The sequence below is a fragment of the Peromyscus maniculatus genome, chromosome 8, assembly GCF_049852395.1.
Source record: "Peromyscus maniculatus bairdii isolate BWxNUB_F1_BW_parent chromosome 8, HU_Pman_BW_mat_3.1, whole genome shotgun sequence".
Taxonomy (NCBI): domain Eukaryota; kingdom Metazoa; phylum Chordata; class Mammalia; order Rodentia; family Cricetidae; genus Peromyscus; species Peromyscus maniculatus.
Window position 1 is genome coordinate 74,029,807 of NC_134859.1, and position 21,210 is coordinate 74,051,016.

At 41.4% G+C, this 21,210-nt stretch overlaps 2 protein-coding genes across 11 annotated transcripts in view; both read left to right on the forward strand.

The window, feature by feature from the left end:
- Ska2 (spindle and kinetochore associated complex subunit 2) overlaps nucleotides 1-9,427 on the forward strand; it is a 15,972-nt gene extending 6,545 nt beyond the window's left edge. Inside the window, exons 2-4 of the mRNA XM_006999109.4 lie at nucleotides 498-584; nucleotides 4,641-4,817; nucleotides 8,453-9,427. Coding sequence (XP_006999171.2) covers nucleotides 498-584; nucleotides 4,641-4,817; nucleotides 8,453-8,521 — 333 coding nt within the window. The 3' untranslated portion in view covers nucleotides 8,522-9,427. The remainder of the gene's footprint in view (nucleotides 1-497; nucleotides 585-4,640; nucleotides 4,818-8,452) is intronic.
- A 4,025-nt stretch (nucleotides 9,428-13,452) lies between these two features.
- Trim37 (tripartite motif containing 37) overlaps nucleotides 13,453-21,210 on the forward strand; it is a 136,512-nt gene continuing 128,754 nt past the window's right edge. For 5 of the 10 annotated variants that reach the window (XM_042282549.2, XM_042282544.2, XM_042282545.2 and 2 more), the window contains exons 1-2: nucleotides 13,614-14,010; nucleotides 16,753-16,854. In XM_042282549.2, coding sequence (XP_042138483.1) covers nucleotides 13,990-14,010; nucleotides 16,753-16,854 — 123 coding nt within the window. In that variant the 5' untranslated portion in view covers nucleotides 13,614-13,989. Of the gene's footprint in view, nucleotides 14,011-16,752; nucleotides 16,855-21,210 lie in introns of all 10 variants that reach the window. The other 5 variants (XM_042282543.2, XM_042282550.2, XM_042282551.2 and 2 more) reach the window with 2 other exon arrangements.

Consider the following 21,210-nt stretch of genomic DNA (forward strand, 5'->3'; position numbering starts at 1 on the left):
GAGGCAGAGGCAGGCGGGTCTCTGTGAGTTCGAGCACAGCCAGGGCTATACAGAGAAACCCTAAAGATTTCAAGCTCATTTTCTGAAGTAGCCAGCCCTAGGTATAACTGGTTTACATTAAACCCTGTCTCAGACCAACAAAAGCTTAAGTCCTTCCTTCCACCATGTGATTGAATGCAGATCATCAGGCTTGACTGCAGGCATCTTCACCTGCTGGGTTGTCATGAAATCAACATAGCCCTAGTTTTCAGTTTTTTTTTTTTTTTGAGCTGAGGATCGAACCCAGGGCCTTGCGCTTGCTAGGCAAGTACTCTACCACTGAGCTAAATCCTCAACCCTAGTTTTATGTTTTTAATAGAGCATAAATATTATGGATATTATTTGCTTTATATACAAGTTAAAGTGAGTGTCATATTAAAATATTCAAGAATGTGAGAATGAATAATTATGCTTACTAATATATTTTTATTAACTAATATATGTGTGCTGATTTTTAGTTCCAGAAAGCTGATTCTGATTTGGATTACATTCAATATAGGCTGGAATATGAAATCAAGACTAATCACCCAGATTCAGCAGGAGAGGTAACTGAGAAATAAGTAAAATTTTTTTGTTTTGTTTTTTTCAAGACAGAATCTCACTCACTAAGTGGTCCTGGCTGTCCTGAAACTCACTATGTAGACCAGCCTGACCTAAACTTCAAAAATATCTGTCTGCCTCTGCCTCCTTAGTGGTGGCATTATAGGCGTACACCACTTTGCCTGGATAGGTAGATCTTTTTAATAGAACGCTTTGTACAGACATTTTCTGGTAATGTTCTAGTAGTAATACATTCTAACAATTATTAAGCACCAAGCTTTTTCTTGTGAGTGCTAGGTTTGTGGAGTCACAAAAATCTTGTTTTGATGGAAGATTGCTCATTGTATGCTGAAGTGATTATACTTCTTCATATTTTCCCAAGAGAAATAGGAACATATGTTTACAGAATGACATGTATTAAATGTTTTTTGTTTGTTTGTTCTTGTTTATGAGACAGGGTTTCTCTGTGTATCCCTGGCTGTCCTGGATCTTGCTCTGTAGACCAGACTGACCTCGAACTCACAGAGATCCGCCTGCTCCTGCTTCCCGAGTGCTGGGATTAAAGGTGTGCGCCACCACTGCCTGGCTTATGTGCTAACTTAAAAACAGTTAATGAGGGGCTGGAGAGATGGCTCAATGGTTAAGAGCACCAAATCCTCTTCCAGAGGTCCTGAGTTCAATTCCCAGCAACCACATGTTGGCTCACAACCACTTGTAATCAGATCTGGTGCCCTCTTCTGGCCTGCAAAGACAGATGTAGGCAGAATACTGTATACATTAAAAAAAAAAAAAAAGTTAATGAACTCAGATGTACAAGTCAGGAGGAAGCCTCTGAAGTGACAAGACAGAATATTTCTACTTCTAGAATAGTGGTTCATAATATAAAGGGAGAAGGCTTAGTGGTCATGATAGTCTCTGGGGAAGATGATATGCTGTTAAGTTTACTTTATTATGGATATGAACAGTGATTTTTGAATAAAGTTATATATTTTTACTGGTCACCCCTCCCCCCCTTTTCTTTCTACTTAATACAATCCATGGTCATCTGGGAGGAACTTCAGTTGAAAAAAATACCTTTGTCAGACTGACCTGTAAGCAAGTCTGTGAGCATTTTCTTTTGTTAATGATTGCTGGGGTATGGGCCAGCTCACTGTAGGCAGGGCCTCCCTGGGCAGGTGGTCCTGGGTTGTATAAGAAAGCAAGCTGAACAAGTGACGAGGATCAAGTGAGAAAGCAGCATCCTCCATGGCCTCAGCTTCCATTCCTGCCTCCAGGTTCCTGCTTGAGTTCCTGCCCTGACTTCCTTTTAGGATGGACTGATTGGGATGAGGAAGCTAAATAAACCCTTTCCTCCCAGAGATGGTTTTGGTCCATGTTTTATTACAGCAATAGAAAGCAAACCAGAGCAGTATTTAAGGTTACATTGCTTAGAAATCACTAATTTTATCTATTTAATCTTGAGAAAGAGTCGCATGTGGCTTATACTGGTCTTGATTTCTGGGCTTAAGTGAGATCCCCTTGCCTCAGCCCCCTGAGTAGCTGGAATTACAGATGCATGCCCACTGCATCAGAGCTCTGTTTATATATCATAAATTCATGCCTTCTATGTACACGTGTTCATGGGAAAGAGGAAACAATGTCCATGCATCGTCAGTTGATAGTATACTTGACAGCAACAGGAAATAGCACATTTGAATTGTAAAAAATCTATATATTAAAGAAATTATTTTAGGCTGGGCACAACAGTGCTCACCCATAACAGGCAGGAGCATTGCTATACATTTTTAGCTAGCCTCTTTATCTGGGTTTGGGGCAGTTGGGTCTGCATAGCGAGACTATCAAAAAACCAAAAAATTAAACAACAGCAGAATCTCAAACAAAACTTTGGTTTTTGTAAATTCAAGGCCAGCCTGAACTTTGAACAAACAAATGCAGTAAGGTATACAATTCAGTGGACTGTAGTCCTGTCCTGTTCCTACAATAATTAAAAAATATATATTACTATCCTGGGTGGTGGTGGTATATACCTTTAATCCCAGCACACAAGAGACAGAGGCAGATGGATCTCTGAGTTCGAGGCCAGCCTGGTCTACAAATCTAGTTATAGAACAGCTAAGGTTTGTTATACAGAGAAATTCTGTCTGGAATCCACCCCCCTCCCCAAATATTACTAGTGTGTATGTGTATGTATGTATGTGTGTGTGTGTGTGCACACGCGCGCGCGCGCGCGCGCACACACACACATTCCCTGGCCCACATGACAACTTTTGGAGTCAGACCTCACCATGGACTCCTTGTACTGAATTGAGGTCATCAGGCCTGCAGGATGAGCACTTTGACTCATCAGCCCCTGCTTTTAAATCTTAATTTTTACAATTTACATTACCATACTTTTTCAACATCTTTATCGCCTGAGAAGGAAACCTCTTTCCCCATTACCCTATTCCCACTCCCACCAGTTCATGGCATCAATTAATTTACTTTCTATTCCCATAGGTGTGTTTCTGTAAACATTTTACAAAAATTGAAGCATAAGTATGTGGTTGTCTTACCTTTCACTTAGCATGTTTTCAAGGTTCATCTGTGTTGAAGCACAAACAGTACTTATTTCCTTTCTATTGTTAAAAGGTATCTATGTATAACTATACCAGTTTTGTTTATCCACTCATCAGTTAGATATCAGGCTGTTCCAACCTTTAGGCTATAGTGAATAATGCCTCTGAACATTCATGTAGAAATTTGGGTATACCACATGTTTTCATTTCTGTGGATATATATCCAGGCATGAAATTACTGGCCATAGAAGCAGCTCATACTCAATATTTTGAAGAAACATCAAAATGTTAAAAAATAGTTGTCATTAAACTGATCCTTTCTGTAGTTTTGAAACAGTTTCAGTATATATTCTAAGATAGCCTTAAACTTACAAAGCCCAGGCTGGCCTCAAACTTGCTGTATAACCCAGGATGGTCTAGAACTTATCTTTCTACTTCAGCCTTCCATATACTGGGAATACAGACATCTGCCACTGTGTTTGGCCGTGTGAATGTTTTTGAAGTGTACCATTCAGGTGCTGTTGCACACTTGTTACACAATTATCTCTACCATCCATCTCAGTGGATTTTCTTGGCTTTTTCATGTTTTTTTTTTTTTTTTTTTTTTTTTTTTTTTGAGAGAAGGTAGCCCTGGCTGTCCTAGAAGTCAATCTGTAGACCAGGCTGGTCTTGAACTCACATAGATCACCTGCCTCTGCTTCCCAAGTGCTGGGATTAAAAGTGTGCACCACCACTACCTGGCTATCAGCAAATTGTCATCCTCCCAAACTTTACACACTGTACCCATTAAACAGTAACCCCCCATTATCCTCCCTACCCAACTCCAACCCCCAACAACTACCATTCAACTTTTAGCCTTTGTGAATTTTTTATTCTATATTTTGTATTTGTTCATTTGTGATTGGCTTATTTCATACATTTATTAAATCCTCCAGACATCCAGATTGTGGGCTTTCCAAGCAGGGCTAACAACCTGAGTTCAAATTCCTGAACACACAGTGGAAGGAGAGAATTTACCCTTCAAAGTCATTCTGTGACCTCCACTTGTCCACAGCATATTGGGGTTTTATTTTTAAAACAATATTCATAACTAAAACTTGTACACACACACATACACACACATACACACTATTTATCTATATATCACTGTCAGAATTTCCTTTAAATTTTTAAAAAATATTTCTTTATTATGGTGTGTGTGTGTGTGTGTGTGTGTGTGTGTGTGTGTGTGTGTGTGTACAAACAGGAGTAGATCCTCTGTAGAGGGGTATGGTAGTGCATACCTTTAATCCCAGTACCTGGGAGGCAGAAGCAGGTGGATTTCTCTGAGTTCCAGGTCAACATGGTCTACATAGCAATTTTTAGACCAACCAGGGATGTATAGTAAGATAGTAGTGACCAAACAAATATGTGGTAGAATGTGTTGTACATATTAATTTTTAAAAATAAGCTTAATTTTCCCACTACATCATTTAACATATGTTAACCTTATTTTTTCTGATGTAGAAAAATGCAGTTGCAATTTTAAAGGAATTATCAGCAATAAAGTCTCGATATCAAGCTTTGTGTGCACGCTTTAAGCCACTTTCTGTTGAGCAAAAAGAGAATAAGAGCCGCATTGGTGCTACTCTGAGCAAGACAATGACCATGATACAGGAACTACAAAAGCACACAGACCTGGAGGTAATGTTTTTAGTTGACAGACTGGACTTGTGAAGTTTTAGTTGTGAATATTGTTTTAAAGATAAAACCTCAGTGTGCTGTGCTACGTCCATGCTCGGCTTCCAGACACTTGGCTGTGATTGAGGTGGTGAGGGGTGAAGAGAAGACAGACACACAGACAGAAATGCTGGGATCTGGTAGCCTGGACTCTGGAGAAGCACAGTGTGTTTAGTATATAGAGTTGAGCGGTGGCAGGGTAGTCGCACACGGCTGAACAATGAAGTGGGGTTATCACATAGAGAACTTAGGGTGTACAGCTAGATCAAGAAGGCAGGCTTAGCTAGTGGGGAGGAGCCAGCTCTACAGGGGAGCAGTTGTCAGCCCATATAGATCTGGGGAGAGGAAGCTATGGTGGACACTTTCTGCACACTGTCAACATCCACACTCAGATCAGAGGAAGGCTTTGCCATTCCTCCAAGGGTCTGTGGCTCTAGGGTATTCTACATGGCTGGCTCATGTCAACAACACAGATTCACTCAGGACTTCAGTTACCCATGGCTTACTCTACTTTCTACAGTGGAATGTAAAATTTAGTAGTCAGTTTAAACTATTGATAGAAATCAATTTTTTTGATTCCCTAAAACTTAATTGCTTTTCTTTTTAGTAAAAGAAGAGAAAAAAGAAAAATTATGTTGATTTGACTTGGTTAGTGAAAAGGTATACTGTTTTGGGTTTTATAATCATGGCAGAAGAGAAAACTTAAATTTACTAAACTTATAAAATGAAGCAACTCTCTTTTTTGTTTTTGGAGATAGGACAGTCTCATTGTGTAGTACTATCTTGGACTCAAACCAATTCTCCTGCCTCAGCCTCCTAAGTGCTGGATTATAGACATGTGCCCACCATGCTGGGATTCTCCAGGTTCATATAAGAACTGGTAAGTGTTTGATGCAAAGTCAGGCCGAATGGCAAACATCTAATCCCAGCACTTGGGAGGTGGAGGCAGCAGCAACAACAAAAAAGTCCTCCCCTGACCAAAAAGAGTTACAGGCCCATCTGATCTATATAGTGAATTCTAAGGCCAGGCAGTGAGACTCTTTCTTAAAGAAAAACTCAACAACAAAATGTTGAAGGCCAGCCTGGGCTACAGAGTAAGATCCTGCCTCAACCAAAACAAAACAAAACAAAACAAGACCAAACAACAACAACAAAACCCTAGAAAGGGCTGGCGATGTACAGTGCTTGCCCAACATGCATGAGGCCTCTGGTTCAGTCCCTGGAACTGTATAAACCGGGCATGGTGGGCTACATGTATTATCCCAGCACCTGAAGCAGGAGGATTGGAAGTTTGAGGTCATCCTTGTCTACAGAAGGAGTTTGGGGCCAGTCTGATATACATGAGATCCTGTCTCAAAAAATGGAAGGAAGGGAGTGAGGGGCAAGGAAGCATCATAACTAGTAAGACATCAAATGTTGATGGTACACCCCTGTAATCTCGTCTCTTGAAAAACTGAAGGACTCTCATAATTCCAGGCCAATTGGGGCTACATAGCAAGACACTGTCTCAAAAAGCAAACAAACAAACAAAAATAAAACAAACAAACAAACAAACAAAAAACACACGTAGATGATTTCTTGACCTATTTTTGTTATTGGTTTTGTTTGCTTGTTTCAGATGCATGTAGCCTTCGCTGGTCTGGAACTCAATATATAGATCAGACCAGATTGATCTTGAATTTAGAGAGATCTGCCTGCCTCTGCCTTCCAAATGCTAGGATTAAAGGCATCTACCACCCTGCCTGGCTCTAGACCTTTCAGTGTATGTGTTGGGGGATCAAACTCTGTGCCTTGTTCATGCTAGGGAAGCGGGAAGCACCTTACCATGGAGCTGTATCCTGCTGGGTTTTTGTTTGTTTTGTTCTGTTTTTTCTTTTATATTTTATACAAATGCTACTAAATTATGCAGGTCTCAGTAAAAGTCTTAGTGCCTAGCTCAGTAGCTGAAGTTTTTATACCACAACATGTGAGGAGTCTATACACATCAGGTCGTAAGTTCACAATTACAAGGATTCTTAAGTAAGATGGAGATGATGCTTGAAGGAGAGGATGAAGAAGGTACTACCTATCCATTCATGCCTACTTGTTCCAGGAAAGGAACAAAAAACCCCAAAACAACAGTTACATCAAACTTCAGACTGATTAAGGTTGGCTTCAATTCTAGGAAAAAGCCTTTGAGGACTTAATAAATTTATGGCCTGAGAATTCTTCCCTAGTAAGCTTAGGAATAACAGGGATTTATTGAGAATATGTTTTGCCATATTAATACTATTCCCTTATTTGGAGTAGATTTCTGCACTGTGTGGGTTGCAGAATAAATGTTTATAATTTTATACATAAGAACATGTTGGGCCAGTGTTGATCTGTCAAACCAGCTGCATAGAAGAGTAGTGGATTTCTGAGATGTTGGAGAATGAGGCTTTCCAATAACCACATGTGGCTATATAAATTTAAAAGTGGTTACATAAAATTGAAAATTCAGTTCTCCATTTCCTGTTCAAACTGCAGATACAGATTATTTCCAGCATATGGAAAGTTTTATTGGATGGTGCTACCCTGGAGATGCTGATTCTGTAGTTCTGTCATGTTCCAGATTTGGCAGTCTCTAGAGATGACCTATATAATTAGGCCAACTTGTAACTATTTCAGAGGTTTGAGCTGTAGCTTGTGTTATTTTCCCATATAACCCTTTTCTCGGACAACCTGTTGGTGTTCTGTGAAAATCCTTTATTGGTTATCTCATTCCTTTTTGTTTCGGCTCTTGCTCCCGCCTGCTTTGAGTGGATAGTTTCTTGTTTCCTCCTCATCTTATTACCCATCAGAGTACTTGCTCCCCCCCCCCCCCCCCCACACACACACACACACAGATAGGGTTTTTCAGCCCTGGCTGTCCTGGAATTCACTCTGTAGACTAGGCTGTCCTCAAACTTAGGGACTGGCTGTCCTCAAACTTAGAGACTTACCAGTCGCTGGGATTAAAGGTGTTTGCCGCCACCACCCAGCTTCTTATTTTTTAAAATGTTTTTTGAGATGAGGTCTTCAAAATGTAGCACAAACTTATTTCTCTGGGGAAAATGTCATACTGTTTTGGTCCAAGTCTCTTCCAAATATGGTATCCAAACATTAATTTAGTTCTATTAAATGATAGTTCTTAATTTGTCTGACTTCTTTTTTTTAACAAATTATATATTTATTTGTATTTTATGTGCATTGGTGTTTTGCCTGCATGTGTGTCTGTGTAAGGATGTCAGAGCCCTGGAACTGGAACTACAGACAGTGTGAGCTGCCGTGTCGGGGCTGGGAATTGAACCCAGGTCTTTTGGAAGAGCAATCAGTGCTCTTAACTGCAGAGTCATCTCTCCAGCCCAGTTTGTTTGATTTCTTGATCCTGTTTGTATAGCCTAATTGCAAGTTCTTTGAAAGCCCAGTCATGGTGTATAAATAGCCAAACAGCTATTGTTTTCCCTTATCTTTCAGGTTTCATGATTACATATAGTATAAGCTTACAAATACATCTGTGCAACAGAGCAACGGACGTTGAACTCATTTAACAACCTCTGGAGGCCTTTGAACTAAATATTTTGTCATTTGTTTTCTAGCTAACTCCACTGACTGAAGAAGAGAAAGCTGTGACAGAGCAATTAAAATCTCACATGCCAGACTTATAAAGACATGGAACTTTAAAACAGACTCTAATGGAGAAAAGAGCAATTCCAAAGAGATTCAGCAAGATGTCTTGTTCATGCTTGATGTCATTAATCCATCAAGGGGTGGGAGGCTGATGAGGAAGATTGAGATTTTCCTTGAGTGTCAGGATCGTGATCCTTTTCATAGGAGAGGAAATTGTTCGAAGGGTAGATATCATATGACTAAAAGCCAAAAAGGATGGAATGGGAAGAAGATTGAAATACTGATGCCCATAGTTGTGGGTTCAGGTAATGAAATCCCTTAATACTATTTTAATCTGTTTTCTTTTTTATAGTTGGGATAATTTTAGACGCTTTGGGATTTTGTAAAAGAATATTTATGTACATTTCCATCAGTGTGTGAATGGAGAAAATACTTGTATATTATAATTATTCAGGTGTTGTTTGTTTACTTTTTTTGAGACAAGCTCCCACTATGTAGCTTTGGCTAGCCTTGGGGTTCACTCTGTAGACCAGACTGGCATGAATCCTAGAGATGCCTGCTTCTGTCTCCTGAGTACTGGGAGTAAAGGCGTACACTGCCACACTGGGTGCTGTTTCTTTCTCCCTCTCTTTTTTTGAGACAAGGTCTTACGTATCCCAGGCTGGCTTCAGAATTGGTGTTGCCCAGGATAATCTTTTACTTTGCTACTTCCACAGAGTGCTAACTAGAGCCTGAGCATGCTAGGCTAGCATTGTACCAACCGAGTTACATCTCCAACCCTGTAATTTCTTTTTTGAAAATGTACATTATAGATGATAGCACATTTTTAGTTGTGTGTCCAGTATTTCCCTAACTAATATAATTCATAGACTGTTTTGTGAAGACTCTTCTTGTTTTTTTCCCCTTCCCATTGTTTGCTAATAATAAATGAACTTGTTCTCAAATGCTGTTTTAGACTGTCCATCTAGTATTGCAATGTTTGTTATCTATCTTTAATTTTGTAGTTGTTCATTCTATATGAAAGGTAAAACACTGAAATCACTGACTTATTTGCTACTATCTATTGTGTGTATATGTGTGTGTATATGTGTGTGTACATGCACGTGTGTACATGCACGTGTGTGTGTGTGTGTGTGTGTGTGTGTGTGTGTGTGTGTGTGTGTGTAAATCAATTTCACTATATTTTTATGGCTCTTGAACCATATACTTGAGATGCAGTCTACCACTGAGTTATAGCCCTAAATCTCCTTATGTATTTACTTTTGAAACAGAGTCCCACTTTGTCCAGACTTGCCTAGGGTAGCTTGGTGAGCTGGCTGCCTCTGTTCTTTAATGGTGGGATTACAGGAAGGAGAAACCATGCCCAGTCTTTTTTTTTTTTTTTGAGTCAGAATTTTACTACATAGCCCTGGTAGTCTCTGAAATGTGTTATGTAGACCAGGGAGGCCAAGAACTCATAGATCCCCTGCTTCTGCTCTGAGTGTGGGATCAAAGGCTGACCCTGGTTTTTTTTTTTTTTTTTTTAAAGATTTACTTTTATTTTATGTACATGGGTATTTTGCCTGCATGTATGTCTGCCTGTTCATGCCTCGTACCCAGGGAGGCCAGAAAAGGGTGTACATAACGGTGAGCTGCCACGTGGATACTGTGAATTGAACCTGGGTCCTCTGGAAGAGAACAGCAAGTGCTCTTAACTACTGCGCCATCTATTAAGCCCTCTGTTTTTGTTGCTGGCCTCGAACTCAGAGCTCCTCTTGCCTCCTCCTGAGCAGTGGGATTAAAGGTGTGCGCCACCACTGTTCTGGGGCTGTTTGTTTTTTTGAGAGAGGCTCTCACTGTCTAGGCCTTGCTGTCCTGGAACTGGAGATAGTCTTACTCAGTCTTCTAAGTGCTGGGATTACAGACATGAACTTTCATACCTGCTTTAAAATTTGTTACAAGCATAGAGATCTGCCTGCCCCTGCCTCCTGAGTTCTGGGATTAAAGGCTGTGCGACCACATCCACCCTGACAGACAGTGTGTTGGGAGCAGGTCCCAGAATATGGTGCGTGATGGCCTGGAACTCAAGATCTTCTTGCCTTAGACACTTGCGAATGAGGCTGCTAGCACCATAGCCAACCAGTTTAAAGAATATACTGAGAATACATAGAGAACCATTTTCAGTAGGCTGAAGATCAAGAAGATAACTATGATCAAGCTGGTCATGGGGTTTCAGGTGAGCAAGAATTGGTTTCAAACAAAACCCAGCAAATGTGTATTTTTTTTTCCCCTTTACATTTGTTTTCCAATCCTTAAGACTTTATTGCTTGTTCATTTGTAATTTTGTTAGTGGCCACTCTTCTGTTAGCTGGAACTGAAACCATTTTAATGCATTTGCATCCACTTATCTAATTTTTACTACTCTAATTTAGAATTATTTCTCATCTACATGCTAATTTTCTATTACTGTAGTGTTTTTCTGTTTTAATTTATAAGAGTACTTAAGATATTTAGAAATACAGGTATAATGTATATTTTCCAGAAATAATCTGCAGTCAATTTATTCTTTTCTATATGTATTCACATTGAATTGTTAAAAAACTTTTTAAAAAAGGTCAATAATCATAAATTGTATAGTAGCTGTATATAGTTTTCACATTTAAAAAATATTTTTTCATGACATACACCATATATTCAATATTCTTTTATACGTTTATAACTACTGTGTACAGCTATACCATGATTTTGCTCAAATTTTTTTTTTTTTTTCCGAGACAGGGTTTCACTATAGCCATTGCTTGCTCAGTTTCTTACTGTCAATCTCTGTAGTTATAAATTACAAAAGCAATAGCATTTTGGGTGAGACATGTGTCTTGTGGAGAAGGGCAGAGCAAAGTCAGCCCCCAAGTGCTGCCCCAGTTTTTTGGTTTTAGGGTATAGCCCTGTCTGGCTTCATGAAGATTCTCAATCTTCTGCCTCAAGCTCCTACGTGCTAGCAGGCTTCCTAATCCAGGTTCTGACAAGACCTTTAACTTGGCCAACTACCAATTTTTTGCCCAAGTTAACCACAACCTGACTGTACTTGGAATCAAAGACCCCTAATGAGTTGCAGATTTCACTAATGTTATATTTTTACAAACTATTCTGATAACTATTAGTTCCTTAAACATTTTGGGTTGGTAGGCAAATATACCATAATCTGTTTTTAACTTTAACTTGGCCAACTACCAATTTTTTGCCCAAGTTAACCACAACCTGACTGTACTTGGAATCAAAGACCCCCTAATGAGTTGCAGATTTCACTAATGTTTTATTTTTACGAACTATTCTGATAACTATTAGTTCCTTAAACATTTTGGGTTGGTAGGCAAATATACCATAATCTGTTTTTAATGTGTATCGTATAGTGTTGTCATCTAATATACTTAAGGGCAAGGATTTCTCCATATGTTGAGAATCCAAAGTGCCATACTGTTTCCCACAATCAATTTCTTTTTGGTTGGTTTTTGAATTTGAATATGGAGCCCTAGCTGGCTTGGAACTCACTATGTAGACCAGGCTAGTCTCGAACATCTAGAGCTCTGTTTGTTCCGGCTAGTCATTCAAGGCCACGATTCAAGGATAAAGGCATGCACCAACACACCGGGCTCCTACAATTTTTTGAGGTAAAATTTAAACAGCAAAATTAATAATTTTAAAATGTAAACGGGCTGTGGTGGCACACCTTTGTAATATTCCAGCATGGTGTAGGCAGGAGTTCAAGGCCAGCATCTGCTACAAAGCAAGTTTCAGGTTTAGTGCAAGCCACATGAGAACAAAAACAAAAGTTACAACTGAGGACATGTTAATACAAATAATTGTGCAGCTATCAACCTGCATCTAGTTCCACGACCATAAATGATTTGAAGTGGAAGCATTTTCTTTTTTTTTTTTTTTTTTTAAATTTCTTTAATGTGTAGCCCAGGCTGGCCTCGAACTCGTGATCCTCCTGCCTCCGCCTCCTTCAGCAAATCCTACCGGCGTGCGCCACCACCACCGGCGAGTGGAAGCATTTTCAACCCCTGCTTAATTTTCTTAAATTGTGTGTGGTGTATAGATTATTTTGGGTTATGGTCACATGCGTGCACGTGATCTCTGGTTTCTGAGGCGGCTGGAAGAACGTGTCTGATCTCCTGGAGCTGGTGTTAAAGCCTGTGAGTCCAAAGGTGAGATGAGAAACAATAATCCTCCCCAAGAGCAGCAAGTGCTCTTAACCTCTGGGCCATCTGTCTAGCCTCTGTAAATCTTGTTTACAGTCATGTGATTTAAAAAATTGTTGCTAACCACTAAAAGTTTCTAGATTATTCTCTAGATTGGAGTTTATAAATAACTATGTAATGAACTCAAAGGAAATAGTAAGATTTAGGAATTTGACCTACACCTACTGTCTCACACACCCTCAATTTCTCCAATCTAACTTGTCTCTTCGGGCAGGAAATTAGAGGCGGTAGCCGAGGAAAGCTGAATACAGTCTTTTTATGTTAGTCCCAGGTAGTAGCAGAAACAACTCTCGCAGCAAGAAAGGAGTAGTGGGTGGGACGTGGGTCCAGTCGTCTCACCAAAATGAGAAGCAGACCTGGTAGCTCACCTGCAATCCTATATATCCTGTCCAACACCAGCTCAAGAGACCTTGTTTCGAAATAAAAATGAGCCCAAACAAAAATCGCCTGCCCATCACAATCGGAGCTTTTGAATAGAGGAAACGAAGTCCAAGAAAAAAAAAACACTTGAAGTTTGCTTTTCCTCTCAAAACAAACACCCTAACCGTGAGTGCGCGGCTCCAGGGTCTCAAGTGAGCCACAGACCACTGAGACCCGCACCGAGGGAGCCTGAGAGCGCAGATAAATCGGGTCCCTAACGCTTGGGGGCGTGGCTCCCATCTAAGGACCACAAGCACACGAGGTGGCCGCCGTCTTCCGGGCGGTAAAATCTGAGCGCCCCGGGGCGTCCCGCCGTCGCCAGGCACGCCTCCCCGGCGCACGGCCCCCCCAAGTCTCGTGTGCTGCGCGCACCGCGGGAAACGGGGCCCGCCTCTCCGCTCCCGCCCCGCCCCGCCCCGCCGACTGCGCGTGCGCGCCGCGCTGGCCCGGCTGCCGCGCCTCTAGCTGCCCTGGTTACCGTTGGTGTTTGCGAATCCTCCGCAACGCCGGTTTTGTCGCGGCCCGGGCCCGCGGCGGTTCCACACGCGCGCGCCGCCGTCACGTGGGCCGAGGCTTCCCAGGCGGACACTGGTCGGTGGCCGAGGCGGGAGGAAGGCGCTGCGGCTACCGCTAGCCCTCCCTCGCCGCCCCAGGGCTGGCGCGCGGATAAAAAATGGCGAAATGGGGGGTAGCCGGCGGGGAACCTGACGGGATGGGGCACGGAGGTGGCACTGTTGCGGGAGCCTGCTGAGGTGGGCGCACTTGACCTGGCCACCTCGGGCCGGCGGCGGACAGCGCAGACCACGGACTCCGAGGGTCGCCGAGGGCCCCGCCGAGAGCCGGAGGCAATGGACGAGCAGAGTGTGGAGGTGAGGGGCGTTGCGGAGGGGGGTGGCTGGGCTCCCCTCCATCGCGGAGCCCTTTCTATCCGGGGCGCCATGCTCTCGCCTTCCCTGTGGGAGGCAGCCTCTGCTGGTCGCCGAGAGGGAGGCTGGCCGTGTGGTGCTGCTGCCCTCAGGCTGCCAGGTGCTGAAGCTGTTCCGCAGTCAGGTGCTGAGAGTTTGCAGCCATGCCCTGGCGCCTCTGCTCGGCTCGGTTTGCAGGTTGAGCCCTCTCCAGAGCAAAATTGCAAATTCATCGGAAGGACTCGCCCTGCTTTCTCGCCACGACTTGCTCAGAATGATGAAACATTTTTTCACCCTCAGCGGTACATTTTGTAGGATGCACACACACCTCTCCAATACTCTACTGTCTGAATGGCTGGTTTCCAGCACTGATTGCTATGACTACATGGTTGGGATATTTCTAGGAAGGCTAGAAGCATCAAAAATGATTGCCTTTTGGGGATACAACTATGCTATGTAGTAATAATGAAAAATTTGAATCTTTCAGTCACTAAAATACTATATAATTTTGCTTATAAAAAGTAAGGAGGTCGGACATTGGTGGCGCATGGCTTTAATCCCAGCACTTGGGAAGTAGAAGCAAGCGGATCTCTGTGAGTTCGAGGCCGGCCTGGTCTGCAGACTTGAGTTCCAGGACAGCCAAGGACAGCTAAGGCTACACAGAGAAGACCCTGTCTCAAGAAAAAAAAAAAAAAGGGGGGGGGGAGCGTAACCAACTGAGTACTGTACTTTAAATTAACCCAATTCACCCAATGTTTTTTTTTCTTCCCAGAGCCATTCAGAGTCCACATCTCTCAGGTTCCGGCTTGCAGGCATGATTAGCATCATGAGTAATTTTCTACTTAATTGCTTTTGTGAAAGTTGTATAAAGGTTTTGTAAACTTTTCTTGATTTTAGGAAGGCTTAATTCTTATGGGATGGAGTAAAAACAAACGTTGAACTGCAAAAATAAACTTAAAAATACAGTAACAATATATTTAGCAGTATTTTTAGTTCTTTTAAAAATTTTAACTTGTCAATTACTTTCAAGATAGATTCCTCAGAAACTTGTAGAGAAGAATGGTGTTGTGATTTTTTTTTCTGTTTACAACCTTTTAAAAAACTTTTCTGTTTACATTTTTTTATTGTTCACTAGATGTCATAGAAATGACACTAAAATTTTTAGTGGATGCAGATTCTCACATAATTAGTTGATTCCATCAGGACAGAAATTCAGATTCTAAATTAGTTTCTCTTTGGGCCAGAATACTTTGCCACCAACCTAAATATCTTTACAAATATTTATTTATTTTGAGTGTGTGTAGATATGCATTCATTGATGTGCTCATATGGCGGTCAGGACAACTTGGAGTCAGTGCTACTGTATTGGGGTGCCTGGGATGGAATTCAGATCTTCGGGCTTGGTGGTAGGAGCCTTTGCCTGCCGAGCCACCTCCAAAGCTCCTCTGTATCTTTTTAAAAATTTCCTCTTGTTTGGATGTCATGGCACACACCTTTAATTCCAGCCCTTGGGAGGCAGAGGCAGGCGGATCTCTGTTTTCTAGGCCAAGATGGTGAGCATAGGGAGTTTTCAGGCCATCCAGAGCTATGTAGTGAGACTCTCTGTCTCTTAAACAAAACAAAACAAACAAACACACAAAAAAACAAATTCCCTCTTGTAATTACAGAAGCCATCCATCTCCTTTGTGGAGAAGTGAAAAGTTGTCATTGTGTATTTAGTCATGGAGTCTTCCTTTATTTCTGTTACACACACACTTCTTTTTGTACTATTAAGTATTTCTACATGCTATATGTATAATTGCCATAATTAACCTAATGTACCCCAGTGAAAGTATTCCTATATAAAATCTATGTTTGCATTTCTTTTTTCTTTTTGGTTTTTCGAGACTGTTTCTCCATGTAGTTTTGGTGCTTTTCCTGGAACTCACTCTATAGACCAGGCTGGCCTCAAACTCATAGAGATCCTCCTGCCTCTGCCTCCCAAGTGCTGGGATTAAAGGTGTGTGCCATGGCCACTTGGCACATTTTGTTTTTCTGTGTGTGTGTGTGTGTGTGTGTGTGTGTGTGTGTGTGTGTGTGTGTGTTTATGGAGGTCAGAGGAGACCCATTGGTGATTACATTCCACCTTTAGTTTGAGACTGGGTCTCATTGGCCTGGAGCTTCACCAGTTAGCCAGGCTAGCTGGCAGTGAACTTCCAGGGATCTGCCTGTCTCTGCCTTCTGTCTTGCCATAGCTGGGAAGGCATGCACCACCACCACACTGGGTTGTACTCCGATTCTGGGGATCCTAGATTCTTAGGTTTTCAAGGCAAGCACTTCACTGACTTACCCACTTTCTTAGTCCATATGTTTTCTAGAACCATCATCAAGCTTATTAAAAAACAAGCATGTTTTCTAGATGTTCTGACTCACCAAAGTTCTGATAGGGAGTATAGTTAAAACTGAGGCATTATCAGCCCCAAGCAAGTGTAAATGCTGGGTGAATTTTCTTTCTCTCTTCTTTTTTTTCTTTTTCTCACTGAGTAGCCCAGGGATACCTGGAACTCACTGTGTATAGTCTCAGACAGGCAGAGAGCCAATTGCTACTGCCTCTGAATGCTGGGATTAAAGTTGTGCACCACTATGCCTGGCCTTGATTGACGTCTTTTTATAATGTTCTTTACTCTTGACTTAGTGTAATGTGGGCACCTGCCGTCTTGTTTTCAGAGCATTGCTGAGGTTTTCCGATGTTTCATTTGTATGGAGAAACTGCGGGATGCTCGGCTGTGTCCTCACTGCTCCAAGCTTTGTTGTTTCAGCTGCATCAGGGTAAGTTGTATTTCTTTCTATGTGCGTTCAGTTCTTATTGGTAACTGTTTTGTTTTGTTTTTGAGACAGGTCTTATGGTGAGTGTAGCTCTAGTTGGTCTGGAATTCACTATGTAGACTAGGTTGACCTCAAATTCAGAGGTTCACCTGCCTCTCTCCTGAATGCTGGGAATAAAAGAGAGCGCTATCGTGCTTTGTGTATTTGATTTATATATGCTGTACTGTATTAACCATGTCCCTTTTGCTTATTGTGTTTACATCCCTTTAAAATGTTTTTTTAATAAATGTTTCTCAATAGAGCATCATTTTTTAAATGCCAATTGTGTGTATATGTGTGTTGCTTGCATATATGTCTGTGTATTATGTGTGTGCTGTGCTCTTGGAATCCAGAAGAGGATATCAGATTTCTAGGGAGCAGAATTATAGAGAGTTGTGAGCTGCCATGTAGGTGGTAGAGATTGAACCCAGTGTGTCCTCTGGAAGGGCAGCCAGTACTCTGAGCCACTGAACCATTACTCTAGCCCAATAGCACTAGGTGTTTTTTTGGGGTGGGGGGTGGGGAGGAGAAGTGGGGTGGGGAGGAGTGTTTCAAGATGAGGTTTCTTTGTGTAGCCCTGGCTGTCCTGGAACTCACTCTGTAGACCAGGCTGGCCTCCAACTCAGAGATCTACTTGCCTCTGCCTCTAAAGTGATTAAAGGCATGTGCCACCAATTTGTATTGCTTAAGTATTTTAGAGATGAATAAACAGTAAGTTATGACATCTAAGAAATGTTCAAAGAAAGTGAGTATCTCTAGAAGCAAAGCTTGCTGTAATTTTACTTATTTGCACTTTTAAAACTTACTACACTTATTTTATTTTTTGACAAGCCTCTTTACATAGGCCAGGCTAGCCTGGAACTTGATAGGTAGACTGCACTGACCTTGAATTCAAATAGATCTGTCTGCTTAATCCCAGTACTCAGGAGGCAGAGGAAGGAGGATTTCTGAGTTGGAGGCCAGCCTGGTCTACTGAGTGAGTTCCAGGACAGCCAGAATACACAGAGAAACCCTGTCTACAAACAAACAAACAAACAAACAAAAAACCAAAACAGGTTTTTTCTCTATTTTCTTATTTTCTTATAAAGGACAGAATAGGGCTGAAAAGATAGCAAGTCAAGTACTTGCTTCCAAGTGTGGTGATCTGAGGTCAGTTCCACAGCAGAAGAAGAGGACTGACTAGTTCAGGGTGTCCTGACCTTCACAAGCACACAAAGAAAAAGAAAAATAAGAGAAAAATGTCCCTTTGTCAAGAGTAGTTTCTGTAACACTTAAACGATTTTCTTCTAGTCACAGGACTGGCAAATATTGGAGCTGGAGTTGAATCCAGTGAGTCTGTTTTAGGGCCTGCATTGCTACTAGTATGTGCAGATCTAGGTTACATATGAAACTAGTTCTCATGTTGATTAAGCGGGAAATTCAATCTTTATTAGTGTTGTTTCCTTAGCTATAGCATTTAGATGTGTAATCTGCCTCATGACTAGTTGGGAAATAAATGAAACAAGCCAAAAGATAATTGAAAAATTAGAAAATATTATCCACTTGTGAAGTTTTATTCTAGTAGTTTATCACCCAGTGTCCATGGTAGTTTACATTATGAAACTGCAGCTACAGAGATTAATTGGTTTCCATCACTGTGGTGAATACTTCGTGGAGTCTATCCAGACTGGATTTCTTTGATGAAGGGTTTGAGAGTGCTTGAAAGTTTTGCAAGTGCATGTGACCTCTGGTGATTGTGTTGGACCTGGTTGATTGTTTCTTTGCTATCTGTTCCTTTCCTTTCTTTCTAGATGTATGTACTTGCTGTGAGAGATTAGATTTACCTTTGCAGCTCTAGCTATCGTCTATATATGGGCCCTGCATCTAGTCCTTTAGCATTGGTTGTATTTATTGTGTGTGGTGTTGGTGTTTAAACCCAGGTCCTTGTACATGGTGACCAGCAAGCACTTTACCACTGAGCAATGTTTTTAACACAGTATTGACTTTTAGATGTCTTACTTCATTTCCTTCCAGAATCTTGAACTTAAGATAAATTGTTCATGTTATTTTTTCAAACTGACTCTGATGTCCTTTGTTTTGCCTGTCATTCAGACTGGACAGCAGTGATTTTTATGTCAGTTACTGTTAGTGTCCTTTGTATCTGTCCTACAGCTTTCCATTAACATTTAGGAGAGAGAAGTATATCCTTTATCTATAGATGATTTATTTTCTCTTTCTTTCTTTTCTTTTCTCTTTTTTGTTTTGGTTTTTTGAGACAGGGTTTCTCCGTAGCCCAGGCTGTCTTGAAACTTGCTTTGTAGACCAGGCTGGCCTCGATCTCACAGAGATCTGCCGGCCTCTGCTTCCTGAGTGCTGGGATTAAAGGCGTGCACCACCACTGGCGAGCTATTTCTTTACCTTAAGTCTTTGCTTATCTCTAGTTCACTTTATATCCTGTCACCATATTACTGTCCCCATAAGTGTCATTTTCTCTGTCAAAAGCCTTGTAAAGTTGAAGGGTAGTTGAGGAATATTAGCCTTGTGTTCTGGCTCTCTGGATCTGATCCCAACCTTTTTTTCACTGTGTCATCACCCTACTCCAGATCCTGGGCTAGCCTCAGACTCGGTCTTCTTGCCTCTACCTCACCTCCCAAGTTCTAGGATTGTAGGCAGATATTCTTACTCAGGATTATCTTGGCTTTTTTTTTTTTGTTTGTTTGTTTTTTGTTTTTTAATAATTTTTGTAAATGTGTGCTCACAGGTATGTGGAGATCAGAGTCAGCTTTGGAAGTTGGTTCACCGTGTTGAGGCTGGTTATCTTTCATTTTTGTTGCTGTGATCCAGGCTAGCTGGCCTGAAAGCTTCTGGGCAGTTGTCTCATCTGTGCCTCCCATCTTCCCATAGGAGTTCTGGGATTACATAGTCACAACCCCACATTCAGATTTTTACATGGGTTCCACAGGGTCAGCTCTGGTCATCCAGCTTGTGTGGCTCATGCTTTACCTCCTAAGACATCTCCCTGGCCCCCATCCTGGTCCCTATAAATGAATGTAATATTCATTTATAGCTATTAGTTGCTTGCCTTTTTGACATGATACATTGACTTCCCTTGTATGTATGTGAATATAAGTGCTATGAAGAAAAATAAAAATAAATAGGGTTTCAAAATTGGCATTTTGTTAGCCATTTTAAATATGGTAGTCTGGGAAGTTCTGAGGAAATAATATTACAAAAGCGATCTAAAGAAATGTGGGAGGAAATTATCTGGGGTAAGAAATCCCAGACAAAAAAGTTAGAAAGGACAAAGAGCAGTCAGAAATATTGTTGATATTGTCGTGTTGGGAAAGAGTCCAAAAGCTGCCATGGCTAGAGCAGGGGGGATTGTGAGAGGTCAGGGACAAACTTAGAGAGAAAGCAAAGAGCGTGGGTAAGGAATTTGGGTTTTGTTTTTGTTTTTTGAGTTAAGGTTTCTCTCTCTAATCCTGCCTGTCCTGGAATTGACTCTTTCTTTTTTTTTTTTTAAATAATTTTTATTTTTATTTCATGTACATTGGTGCTGTGCCTCCATGTATGTCTTTGTGAGGGTGTCAGATCCCCTGGAATTGGAGTTATAGACAGTTGTGAGCTGCCATGTGGGTGCTGGGAATTGAACCCGGGTCCTCTGGAAGAACAGCCAGTGCTCTTAACCTCTGAGCCATCTCTCCAGCCCCGGAATTGACTCTTTAGACCAAGTAGGCCTCAAACTCAAGAGAGTTCCGCCTGCCTCTGCCTCCCATGTATAGGGATATTACTTATTCATCAATTCAGTATACCTGATTCTTCTCTTTGGCTATGAAATGTAAGGTAAAAACACCTCAAGTATTTCCTGTGTGATAGGGCATGGAGGGACCACATAGGTAAATACACAAATAATGATTCCAAGAATATAATGTGTTGCAGCAAGTGGCTTGTTTTACTGGGAGAAAGCAGCATATTACAAAACACACACACACACACACACACACACACACACACACACACACACACAAAGAAAAAAAAATAAAACAAAACCCAGGGCTGATAAGATGGCTCTGGGTAAATTCCAAGCCTGATGACCTTAGTTGACTCCTGGAACCACAGATAGGAAGAGAGAATGTACACATACATGCCCACAATAAAAAGTATAAATTTTAAAAAGTGGTCTAGTCACTTCTTATTAGCAGGCTATAGCCTAGCTATGTAGTATATACCAATAGATAAGTTATGAAATGTCAGGAATACAGTGAAAGGGGGAAGTATGGCTTGCTGCAGGAGAACTTGGCAGTTAGCCTGGTTAGGGTTTCCATTACTGTGAAGAGACAC